General features: G+C 39.8%; 1 protein-coding gene across 1 annotated transcript in view; it reads left to right on the top strand.

Annotated features, from left to right (window-relative positions):
- The window catches only part of UQCC1 (ubiquinol-cytochrome c reductase complex assembly factor 1), a 92,578-nt gene that overhangs the window by 42,993 nt on the left and 36,072 nt on the right, over positions 1-13,513 (top strand). Inside the window, exon 7 of the mRNA XM_020894018.2 lies at positions 8,582-8,690. Coding sequence (XP_020749677.1) covers positions 8,582-8,690 — 109 coding nt within the window. The remainder of the gene's footprint in view (positions 1-8,581; positions 8,691-13,513) is intronic.

The raw sequence follows: 13,513 nt of genomic DNA, 5'->3' as shown, positions 1-13,513 counted from the left end.
TTGTCACAGGCTTCTTTATCAGTAATGGAAGATTTGAGACTCAAATCCAAAACTGACTGTGTGAATTGCTCTTTGTACAACACTACGCTTTCTGTCTGCGTGTCCCCTTTTGGTAGTCATGGGATGGAGGTCTCTTGTCCTGAATTTGAGCTGCACAGCACTGACCACCAACTCTCTGAAACTGTGTTTCTTAGCACTCACTATCTGTGTCCTGGGAGAGGCAACCAGTAAACCTGGGAATCGTATAGGGTGCCGGGTGCCATAGGATCTGTTTGTTGATAGACATACAGATCTTATGGGAGCTTGGGGCAGTGGGGCAGCCTGAGATAGTCAAGGAGCCTTCTGAAGTCTAGACCTAAAGGACATGGGGTCTTGAGGAATTATTAGGAGAGGAAGAATTCATTGTAAGATGTTCCGAGTGAGAAAGAAAGATGAGAGGATGGTCACTAGAGGGAGGAAACAGGATGAAGAGGGGAAGCATTTTGTTACTTGTTTTTTATTTTAAGATGGGGGAATACTGGAAAATTTTTATAAGCCTAAGGGAAGAAGCCTCTGGGAAAGAAGAGAAAGAAGTAAAGTGTGGAGGTGGAATGGGTTGGAAAACAGACTAGTTCCAGGCTGAGTCCAGCCAGAGAACTGCCCTGGCAGGCACTCCCAGCCTTTGCAAGAGGGCTCTTTAAAACCACCGCAGCAGTTTTGATGTAGCTGTAGGGCTTTCGAGCTCATGCTGGATTCCAGCAGCTCCAGACCTGCTATATATGGTGAGCCCTGGCCATGTGCACATCCTCTCTCTGCCTCCCCCAGCCAGAGTCACTCTGTTCAAACACCCACACATGTAGCTTTTTGCCCAAAGGAAAGGCCTAGGCAGCATCATTTTACCAACATTGCATAACCTCCACACACTGGTACCTGCTACCCAGGAGCTTGTTCTTTACAGTGGATCTGACAGGCAGGCAGGCTGCAGGCCAGGTGTAGCTCTTGGAGGAGGTTCTCTGTCAGGTGAGATGGCTTCAGGAAATGCCTCACCCACTTGTCTGTTTGCCCATAGACTGTCGTCTGGCCCCCATGCTCCCCACATAAAGGGTAGGCTTGGTGGGGAGGGAGTTTAGGAAACCAGGTGGAGATAGCCATGCACACAGCCCCAGGAAAGGGTCAGTGTGCCAGCTCGCTAATAAATAAACTCATTCATTAGCATACTGCTGAGGCTTGAGTGTGGCCATGTAAGCCGTTTTCTTGACCTCAACTGGTGGTGGAGCCGGGGAGACAGGCTACGTGAAAGTCCCTTTGGGATTCCTTCCTAGCAGCCAGAGTGACAAACCTGCCCAATTGCCCACTAGTCTTCATTGAACTCAAAATCAGATCCTCTCTGAGCAGCTTATAAACTACCATGAGGGAGAAACAAGGCCAAGACACAACTGGCATTGTCAGGAGGCCCAAACAGAGCAAGCAAGACAGGATGCTGGAGCTGCCAGGACATGGCAGGAGGTCAGCATCAGGAATAACAAGAATTCTTCCTTCCCAGATTCAGGCAGAGAGGAGGAAAGCGTGGCGAGGAAACCCTCCTTCCTTTGAACTCTACAGGCAGCACTGTTGTCTTCCTCTGGGTCTGATCTGGCAGGAAGGGGCCCTTGGAGCTGTGCTGTCACAGGCTGGGGGAGCAGTCAGCACTGACGCTGCCCTGGGAGGCACTGTGGCTGGAGGGAGCGACAGGGAGCTCAGGCCTCACTCCAAGCTCCCCTCTTCCACTGAGCAACCTGAAGTTTCACCTCCTTAGAGTGTCAGTTTTCTTTCCTTTGAGATGGGACAGTTATACTAAGTAGATGGCCAGTTATACTAGGTACATTGTGAGACAGTGAATGCAAAGATATCTTAGAGTGACAAGTCTCATATTAGAGGACTTAGTAAATGGTAATAATCATCATTACTATTTCCAATAAGGCAAAATTTACATCTTAGCTCTTTATATTTTGAGACTCACTAGTGACCACCCCATCTTTCTGACTTAGTGAACAAACAACAACAACCCATCTTTTAGAGATATTAGAGAACCATCAGACTAGGGCTTGAACACGCCTTTTTTTTTCTTTACTTTGCTAGCTGGGTTATTTGCTTTCCTTATATGTAAAAGAGATCAGTATTATTTATGAGGCACTGGAATCACTGGGAGACAAGGATAGTACTGTGAAGCTTAAAACCTCAATAATAAATTGTGGGTTTAAGAACATCATCAAACTTGGGAGGGGCAACTGGAATTGCTCCTAAACAGAGAGTAGTTTATGCATAGATTAAGTCTACTCAGTTAGGTACTTTGTAAATACTTGTTGAATGAATGATTAAATTATTTAACACAGGAATATAAAGATTGTTTCTTTTTAAAAAGAATTTTTTTTTTAAAAAAGAATTTTTTAAAAAGACTATTTTTTAGGGCAGTTTTAGGTTTGAATGGAATACTGTCACTTTTTAAAGCGTCTATTGCATTCTTAAAGGCAATTTTTACTATGTTTTAGTGTTGAAGTCGCCCCTCCTCCTCCTCCCCCAGAACAGCTCTGAAATTATGATGTTTAATCAGTAGCAAAATGTAATTTGACCTCTCGGCATCTAAGCTTTATTATGAGGAATGCATCCATGATATAAATTGAAGCAAAGCTGTCCTGATCTTTTATTTAAACCTAGTATTCTCAATTGTGAAATAGTTGACTTAATGACTCAAACATTACTGTTGTACAGGCAGAGCCTATGACATGTGGTGGCTTTGGTAGTGGGTACCATGACCAAATCTTTTTTGTTCTTGTTTACCATTTTGAACTTGTTTTACTTATTTTCTTCTTACCTTCCAACATACTTTAACCGCTTTAATCATTCAGGAGGTCCTGATAACTGTATTTTGCTAGGCTGTCTTCTTTTAAGTTGCACTGGGTATCTATACCTTCCTTGTTGAACTGTGTTGAAACACACAAAAACTGTTGTGTTTGTTCTAGATAAATTTTTAGGTTCTTTTAGACTGCCAGGAGTTAGTTTACTGTTGTAGGTATGTTTGCCTTGGGTTAGCCAGTCTTTCTCCTTTTGGTGTTTTATTTCTAATATGATGCTAGTTTTGAAACTTAAATTATTGCCCTTGTGAGGATTAAATGAAAAACAGAGGAAATGGATTCTGGAAGGTTTCTTTTAATCATTAAAGAGGCAGAAAAACAGTGTAACTCTGGGATCACATAATCAGGGTTCAGGTCTTAGTTTTGACATTTAACTAGTTTTGTAACTCTGGGCAAGTTACTTTTCTCTAAGACTCAGTTTCCTCAACTATTAAGTGGGGACAGAAGAATACCAGTCTCTTATTACAGTTGTTACAAGGATTGAATGAAATAATGTATCTGAATCACTTAGCACAGTGCCTGGTATATGCTTGTGTTAGCTGTTAATTATAGCATTTGTCCATTTTTGCCATTAAAGGATTTTTTTTCTTTCTTCCTATTTCTTAGTCATGTTAGAATAGGAAAAAGTTGCTAGATAAGCTGAATTTGGCCTAGATCAGATGTTAGCCTAATAATTGCTGAGTAAATGAATACAGCACTATTATCCTAATGAGTTTCATTGGGATAACTGTAGTGTCTATGGATGAAACATAGAGTTGGAGTTGAGGTGTCTTCACCTCTATCCTTCTGTAACAGATTGTTTTTTCAATATAAGAAAAGTATGTATAGAATGCTATCACTATGGAAAATGGAGAGAAAAAGGGGAAGCTACTATTTATGTAAAAAGAGTACATATACACATAAGCTTGTGTGTGTATAGCTTACAGCTGGAAGGTTTCTTAAGAAGCTGCTAACTTTGGTTGCCTTAGTTGGAAAGGAACTTGGTGGTTAGGAGATGTAGGTTGGGATGGAACTTATGTTTGTTTGTTTTTAACATGTGCATGTATTATCTATTCAAAACAGCTACTAAACAAAGAAAGGAGTAGATTGAATGTGTAAGCTTCCAGGTTAAGTGTCCTAAGAATTGACCTTCATCTTGGTCCGGACATTCCAGGCAGCTGACTTGTCTAAGCTGTGGGCCCCAGCCTTCAACTGTGCTTTTTCCTTGAAGAGGACAAACACAAAATTTCTTATAACAAGACAACTTTTCTGTCCTTAACTATCTAGAGAATTTGATTCACAAATTTGGGTCAGAAATAAGTTGAACCTTTAGTTACTGAATTTGGTGATGGGGGAATGAATGGACAGCCCTGTGGATTAGAATCTTATTTTCCCAGTAGAACTTGTGGTTATCTTCAGCACACTTCCTGTTGATGAGAAGACTGACTGTTTTATTTTTGTAACTATGTGTGCTGAAATTTACTGTAGAACTTTATTTTTGATAGTGTTTTCAAATTGTCATCAATTGTCTACTGAACTAATTAGGTTCAGTGTTTTAGGAGTAATTAGAATTTGCCCTTCTTCCAATTACCATGCTCGAATCTATATTTTTAAAACTCTTAGTTATCAGCAAAATTAGGTGGAGGTTGCAGCAAACTTTGCTGTTGCATTTCTCTCAAAAGGCAGGTGTACACTTGGCTGAAATTTCTACATCAGACTGTTGTGAATACCATAGTTCTCTTGAAGTAAACATTCTTGTCATTTTCCAGGCTTGGAAAGAAAGGGTTTCCAGCTGAGAAGAAAGAAAAGGTTAACTTCTGAGAAACTCATCCGTTCTTAAAGCCAAGGTGCTAATCTTACTATGCCCCTTCTTCCTGAAGACACTCAGTGGCTCTCCTTTGTCTGCTTGGTCAAGTCCAGGCTGTTTAGCCTGACTTTTCCAAGCCCTCCATGACCTTTCTGGCGTATTTTTCTGTTTCCTATACTTGTCCTTCCACCAAATTGAGGTATTGTTTCCTTACAAGTGCTGAGCTTTCCATGGCCCTGTTTTTGCTCATAATGTTCCACCTGCTGGAAATGATCTTATTAATCTTTTACCTGTCCAACTTCAGCTCACCTTTCCAAGCCCCAGGTGCAGAGTTTCATTTTCCTTTTTTTTTAAACTTTTTATTTTGTATTGGGATATAGCTGATTAACAATGTTGTGATAGTTTCAGGTGAACAGCAAAGGGACTCAGCCATACATTTACACACATCCATTCTCCCCCAGCCTCCCCTCCCATTCAGGCTGCCACATAACATTGAGCAGAGTTCCTGTACTATACAGTAGATCCTTGTTGGTTTTCCATTTTAAATATAGCAGTGTATACATGTCCATCTCATACTCCCTAACTATCCCTTCCCTCCATCTCTCCCCCCTAGCAACCATAAGTTCCTTCTCTAAGTCTGTGAGTCTCTTTCTGTTTTGTAAGTTCATTTGTATCATTTTTTTAGATTCCACATACAAGGAATGCCATACAATGTTTCTCTTTCTCTGTCTGATTGACTTCAGTTAGTATGACACTCTCTAGGTCCATCCATGTTGCTGCAAATGGCATTATTTCACTCTTTTTAAATGGTTGAGTAATATTCCATTGTATATATATACCACATCTTCTTTAACCATTCCTTTGTCAGTGGACATTTAGGTTGCTTCCATGTCTTGGCTATTGTTAACAGTGCTGCAATGAACATACAGTGTTTCATTTTCCATGAAGTTTTCTCTGACCCCACTCAGCCAAAAGTAATCCTCTCACAGCCCATGGCACTTTGTGTTCCTTTTGAGACACTTCCTAAGTTCTCTCTTAGAGCTCTTGGTCCTTGGAAGCTGGGCTCTTGTTAACCATCACTTTAATCTCCACACAGTAGAAACTCAGTTTATGTTCACTGAGTGAATTAAATGTCAGCCAGCATCTTGAAAGTGTCTTTAATTTGCTTTACTTTTTCAACCCAGATAACCATTTGACTATTATCTGTAAAGGCTATAGAACAAACTGCTCTGGAACAAAAAACACTTCACTCCATGTTGATATAGTTAGTAAGTTTATGATCTGAGAAAATCTGTGCCTTTTAAACCTCAGAGGGCAGGTGTATTAACAAACTACAGAATTTTCATATAAATGAATTCCATTACCTCACTATTGCTGTTGATGAATTGGCCTCTGACAACACTTAAGCATCAAAACGCACAGCGTCTTTTCAGGTGGAGAGGCTGACATGAGAGATTTGGTTAACTTTAAGAAAAATCTTATGAAAAAAGGACTGTTGAACTTTCTTTCCCTGCTTTGTTTCTGCCTTTGAATATACTCTGTATCATGTAAAGTGGCCACATCTTTTTCCTTGACCTGTTTCTGTTGTCACAAAATGTTATTTTGTAGGCACTTAACAGGGTTCTGAGGTTGTAAATTTAGAATCACAGCATCAGCAAATCCCAGGGTCGCAAGGGACTTTAAAGATCATGTTGTCAGCCTTCTGTCAGATAGATAGCCAAGTTGCGAATTCTCTACTTTTTGAGGTCATCCATTCTGTTATTTGAATCTTCAGAAACTCTCCTGTTAGAAAGTTTTTACTTCCAGCATTCAATGTTGAGTAATTCTTTCTCCCTCTGTGACCCAGCCATGGGTTGTGATTCTACCTTTTGGACAGTCTAATCACTTTTCTATAATATTTAAGGCAACTGTCCTGTTTTTCTCCAGGTGAAATATCTTCTGATCTTTCATTACGTCCTTTTGTCTCTTAAAACATAATGTTCAAAATTGTAGACATACTCCAAGTGGAGTCTGACCTCTGCTGAACAGGACAGAAATCTCACTTTGTACGTGAAGATATTATATTTGCATTACTATATCTAAAAATCACAGTAATTGCAGCGGGCAACCTTATCCTCTTGACTTCCCTTGAGTGTGTACTGTCATCATAAGCCTGTGAGGCCTTCTCATACCTAGATAGGAGTGACACACCTATCCTGTACCTCTTCAGCTGTGCTTTTAGGCCAAAGTGCAGGATCTTAAATTTATCCCCATTAGAGTCAGCCGATTGAAAGAGTCTATTAATTATGTTTGGTTCATGGTTAGGTCATCTGATATATTTGTCTTCCTGCCCCCCTTCTTGCAGTCTACAAATTTGATAACTTTGTTTTCTCTTCTCCGTCTTAGTCATTCATGGAGATGTTGAGGCAGACCAGGATGGAATCATTCCATTGGACCATACTATTGCTAGTAGGTTTAAATGGGTATTAATTGTGTATGGAGATAGGATTGTCAGTTTAGATCAAATACTCCATAATTGTAGTAGAAATTGTCTTTTAGGTAAGTAGTCTTACATCACTTGGTACCTGTTTAACAAGAGATAATAGAACTACATATGGTCATAAGAGTGAGATTAGGAACTAGCTTGGAAAATTAGTGACCCTGCTTATATTCTTATATATGATTAAATATAATATTATATTTATTAATTAATAAAACATAATTCTTAAAGTCTTGGGGCTTCCCTGGTGTCTCAGACGGTAAAGAATCTGCCTGCAATGTGGGAGACCCAGGTTTGATCCCTGGGTCAGGAAGATCCACTGGAGAAGGGCATGCAACCCACTGCAGTATTCTTGCCTAGAGAATTCCATGGACCGAGGAGCCTGGTGGGCCACAGTCCATGGGGTTGGAAAGAGTTGGACATGACTGAGCGACTGACGCTTTCTTTCTTCTATTCTTATGTAAGGTATTAAGCAGAGAACATTCTGGACTGATTAGAGGCAATGTGGTATAGGGGAAAGAACCCTAAACTTGGCCCTGAGATGTTTTATTCATTTATTTATTCAGCAAATAAATATTGTGTACATACTGTGCTTAAGCCTTAGATATACAGTGATTAAAAATAAACCAACCGAGACTTCATGTTTGCCATCAATGTAACTTACATTCAAATGGGGAAACAATTTGATAATTATACAGATGAAATCATAATACTTTCTGTGATCTATCTTCTGGACAGGTATTGTACAACAGAAATATAATACAGGTCACATACTCAATTTAAAAGTTTCTAGTAGCTCCATTTTAAAAAATGAAAAGAAAAAAATGAAACTAATTTTAATAATGGGTTTTCTTTAACTCAGTATACCTGATAATATTTCAACATGTAAGCAATATAAATAGAGATATTTATATTCTTTTTTCTTGAACTAAATCATTGACATCTTAAACTTATACCACATCTCAGTTTGAACTAGCCTGTTTAAAGTGCTCAATAGCCATGTATAGCTAGTGGCCTTCATATTGGACAGCACAATACTATCCCCACCTTTATAGACTGCTCTATGGTATTGGGAAAATCACTTTGCTTATTTAGAACTCCTGTTTTCATCAGTAAAATAAAGAATTAAGACTTATCTTTCAACAGCTAAAAGTGGTCCTTTTCATGTACGAGGGAGTCATCCAAGGTGCTGTAATATAATCTGTCTTCATGAGTGGTACTTACATGGGTATATATGTAATGATTCATCAAGCTGTATACTTAAGATATGTGTACTTTTCAGTATCCATGTTATCACTCAGTGAAAGGTTTTTTTAAAAATCACTTCTAATTATTTTGATTCTGTGCCCTTCAATAAAATTTCTCAGATGAGTTGACCTTCAGTGGAAACATGTGACATGAAAAATGCAAACAGCCAGTGACTTTTTATGTCTTCTTCCCACCCAGGATGTGTCTAGTCCGAATGAAGCAAGAAGGCCGGAGTGGGAAATACATGTGTCGTATCATAGTTCATTTTATGTGGGAGGATGTTGAGCAGCGTGGCAGAATCATGGGGGTAAGTGACTACTATCAGATTCTGGTCTTGAAGAACTCCAGTGAGCGATTGCCTGATTTGAGTTGAAGTTCTCGAACTTGAGTTGAAGTTCTGATGTCAAGTGGTAATTCAGCTCAACTTACTTTTGCCTCTGTAGGTTCTGACAAGCTCTGAATACTTTCTGTGTTTGCACACATTATCATGGTTTGTTAGTGTGAGGCTCTCCTGTGTTTAGAGATGGGATTATTAAAAAGCAAATCATGGTGATAGGAGGGATGGATTTGGTGAATAGGTGAAATAAAATAATAATTCAGTTTTAGGATACTGTACCTGTGATACCAGTTCATTGTGTCAGTTCACAATTAGTTTGGATAGAAAGATCCTAACTGGGGGCCTTCACTCTCCTCAGGAACTTAAAAACAAGCTCCTTGATTGCTGACAACCTAGAATACTTTGGCAAGGTATCTACTGAAAAAGTCCATTAGCATATTTAATAACCTGAGAAAAGAGAACCTATAGTATGTGTGTAACATAGAATATGATGACAATAGAAAGCCAGAACCAAAACATTAGAATACAATAGATTATATAAGTACCAATCTCTTCCTTTGTGTATATTGTATATTTTGTGTATCTACACCATGTTTTAATAGATTGTAGTTCCTTGGTTTTTCCTATATCATTGCCTCACAGCTTGGGAGCATCTAAAGCCATACCATCAGACGGGGTCATGAAATGGGGTGACCTGGTTTCTTTCATTACAGAGGAGAGTTTTGTGGTTTTGTGTGTATGTATTTTATTATATATGGTATCATTCTCTGTGCACTTAATTGCAATTTTCTTTTTTTTTTTAACTGAACAATGTGTCTTGGAGATCTTTACATGCTGCATGGGATTTAAGTGGGAGATCTCCCTTTTTTCACTTTTATCTACTATAATTATTTTCACACATTTCCTATGTTATTGTCTGATGGTATCATGTGCATACTCTATGTGTAAAATTGAAGTCTTTGAGACTAAATGATAGAAGTGATGGTTTCCTTTGGAGAATACGGATTAAGGGTATTTTCAGATTCTCTTGTCTTTGAAGGAACTGGGTATACAGAAAACACAGAAGACATGGGTTCACCTTTAGATATCTTCATTGACACTTATATGCCTTTCTCTGGGAAAACAGACCATCAGCATTTCTACTCATTCTAAAGAGATGATAGGATATTTCACAGTTTTAGCTGCTGTCATCATCATCATCATAATCCATCCAGGGGAGTTAGTATTCCCCTGTCTTTGTAATGCACTCTTTGCTTCATGTTTCTCACTGTCATGCTGTACTGTTGTTTAGCTGTCCAGAGTGGGATCAACAGCCTTTAAGCTATTCATCCTGCTGAGTGTTCCACATTGCTTCAAGTACTTACTAGCCAACTCTGTGGCAGTACACAATGGACATACCGTAGTGCTGGTAGTCTCAAATCATCCCTTTTAATGATGACCAGTGATACCCCCCTGGCCATCTGAAGTCTCTGCTGACTGCCATGCAGTTACGCAGCACTTCTGTTAGTCTGTTTTCTTATCACTGTTGACTAAACTCTTCTGGGAGTTGAACCACTGGAACCATGTGGACCATAGCTGTCCCCAACTTGAATAGCCTTATGAGCCTAGACCACAGGAACCTTTTACTCTACCCCACTTCCACCCCTAAATGAATTTCTTTTTGGATCTACATATAAATGGGGCTTCCCTGATGGCTTAGCGGGCTAAGAATCCACCTGCAATGCCTGAAAAATCCCATGGACAGAGGAGTCACAGAGAGTCAGACATGACTGAACAATTAAGCATGCATGTACACACACATATATTTATCTTCATCACAATTTTCAGCACTTTGAACCTTCTCCCATGTTACTTTATAATATCCCTTCTACTTGACTATATGCTTTATAAAGGCAGGAAACCTATCTTATCCACAGTTTTTTGTTTACACAGTGAACAGTGGTTGAATAAATACTTGTTGAATGAATGAATAAATTGAAATTTATTCTGAAATTGTTTTAAAGCCAACCTATTTTTCAGATAGCTCATACTTGGTTTGTTAGTCTCTGGTTCAGTTGTCTGTCAATGCAGTCCTGCAGGAATTAGCCTTTCCTTCCCCCGCCCCGCCCATTTTATCCAACCATTTTTCTGTCTGAATTGTTCTAGATATTATGCTGTCTTGCATTTCTCAAACTTTAATGTACCTGCAGTTCACTTGGGGATCCTGTTAAAATACAGATTCTGATTCAGTAGGTTTGGGGTGAGGCCAGAGAGTCTCTCTGCATTTCTATTAAAAATCTTCAAGGTGATGCCAGTAGCACTGGTAGGGCAGGATGGGGAAGGGGCAAGCACACTTTGAATAGCAGGGTTTTAGATGATCCATAATACTCCCCAAGTATAGACTGTTAAATTTGTCTTCATGAGAGAAATGCCAAGCTCTAATTTAGTTACAAAGACTATAAAAGATGATGATTTTAAAATAATGGAGACTTGAAAGAGTTGGGGAATTACTGTTCTTATATTTCCATTATAACTGATTTGCTCCTCCCTTTCCAATGTCATGCTATAAATAGACACCCTTTATACAGGCAAGAAAATTATATATTAGACAATTCTAAGTTGTGAGTGTGATTGTGTATGTGTAGAGGGGACCTCAGTCTTTGGTGTGTGTATAGCCTAAAGAAATGGGAAGATTAGGCTGGACAAGAATGGCATGTGGCTGGAGAAAAGTAGTAGGCAGAGGAAGCCAGTCTGGCCTGGTTCTGACCCTGGCTGGCAAATCTTTTTCCTCCCCTTACTTCAGTTTCTTGGTTTAAAAAAAAAAAAAACTTGTGGGGTGGGGGGGCGGGTGGCTACGTGGTTTCCAAGTTTCTTTTCCAAGCTTTGAAAATCTATGATGTGAAGGTGGTAATTTGCAAATCTATTTCTGTGTTATTTGGCATCTTTAAGAAAACTCATATAAAAAGTAGAATTTATAAGACTGATCAGTGTAGTGGTGATTTTTCTTCTGCCAAAGAATTCTTAGAGCCATTACTTGAGTGGGCTGGTGTAAGGAAGATTGAGAATGTGAATTAATGACACATTAGAAATTTGGGTCAAGAAATCCTTTGAATTAGAGTTCCAGTCTCATTTGGTGGGAAAAATTTTCACTTTCCAAAAATTTGCTTTTTACCAGCTGTTTAGGAGCCCAACTATTGTGACAAATAAGGCAGCCTCATATATCATCAGTGAAGCTGGTATAAAAAGCAAGTGTTAAATTTGAGGTTACAAAAATCACATCAATAATTTAGAGAGTTCTCACTTTAAAAAAAAAAACGTTATTCGGGATTTAAACATATAAATTAGCTGTGAAAATAAAGTTCATTATATCACCTCATCTGGTCTTGTTTTATTTCATTAACTGGTTCTTAAAAACCTTTGTGAGTTGAGTTGCAGCTGAAGAGGTTGGAGACCATTTTTCCTTGGGCCCTTGCCTCACTCCTGAGTGTTGGTAAGAGTAGAGAACTAAGACTTGACACAGCTGTAAAAACAGACAGCGCCTTTGGCCTCAGCACTTTCTCCTGGTGCAGGCAGATTTCAGATGTAAATTTCACTTTCTGCCTCTCCTACTAATGAAGTAAGTTTCTTTTGCTGGGTTTGCAGCCAGGTGTGTCCAGTCTTGTGGCTAACCGGGCGCTTTACTTAATTTTTCCATTTGTGACATTTCAACCAAACTTAAAAAACAAACATAAAAATTAGCTCAAGGCAGTGGCTCAAAGTGTTAATGGTAACCTTAGGCTGGCTAAACGACTTCCTCTCAGTTCTGCCCTGCCAGACATCTCCACCTTGTGGCTTACAATGAGCAGGTTTAAGCTTTCCAAACTGGAGGCAAGGTAAAGGAGGTGGGGATGGGCTTTAGTTAACTAGTTGCACCTTTATCTCTATCAGCGGCCCCTGGCATGACAGTTGCCTCAGCAACATTTCTTGCTGAGGACAAGAAACCTTGCTGAGGATAGTTGCCTTAGGTGATTTCTTGCTAAAAGCCTTCCGGGTTCAGGATGAACCTCCTGTCACCATAGTCTCCTGCTCCTCGCTCTAGCAGAGCCGCTTGATGGGGGATGGTGTAGAGGGCCCAGAAGAAGGTAGAGGAGCTGTGGGCTGAACTGGACTCCTTTGTAAAATTCTACTTTGCTTTTCAGAACCAGCATTTTGCTTTGCAAGGTCCTCTGTGATCATACTCCAGGATACCTTTCCAAACTCATTTCCCCTATCTCTTCTTGAGCCTTAAATATGAGAAACCTCTAGCACGTGTGCCTGGCACACAGTAAGCATGCAGTGAACATCACATTCCATCGTTGCCACACATACTTTTCACTGCAGCCAAGCTGAATGTCTTGCTCTTCCTGTGTTTTGTCTTTGCTCACGCGGTACTAGTATACTAGATTGCCCTAACATGCCAGCCTCAATTCCTTCACATCCCTCCACTTCAAATTGGAAGCCAATCCTGGTTTCCTCTAGCTGTAAGTACTTTTTAAATTTACCTATACCCTTCATTGGAAAAGACCCTGATGCTGGGAAAGGTTGAGGGCAGGAAGAGAAGGGAGCGACTGAGGACGAGATGGTTGGATGGCATCACCGACTCAATGGACACGGGTTTGAGCAGACTCTGGGAGATGGTGAAGGATAGGGAAGCCTGGAGTGCTGCGGCCCATGGCGTTGCAGAGAGTCGGACACTTCTGAACAACAACATACCCTTCTTCTGGCTCTTAACCGCTTCTGTTTTGCATCACTGTCATTCGTGTATATTGACCACCTTCTGGGTGAATTCCTGGGGG

The sequence above is a fragment of the Odocoileus virginianus genome, chromosome 9, assembly GCF_023699985.2.
Source record: "Odocoileus virginianus isolate 20LAN1187 ecotype Illinois chromosome 9, Ovbor_1.2, whole genome shotgun sequence".
Classification (NCBI taxonomy): domain Eukaryota; kingdom Metazoa; phylum Chordata; class Mammalia; order Artiodactyla; family Cervidae; genus Odocoileus; species Odocoileus virginianus.
Note: the sequence above shows the minus strand (reverse complement) of the source record. Positions and strands in the feature narration are given on the sequence as shown.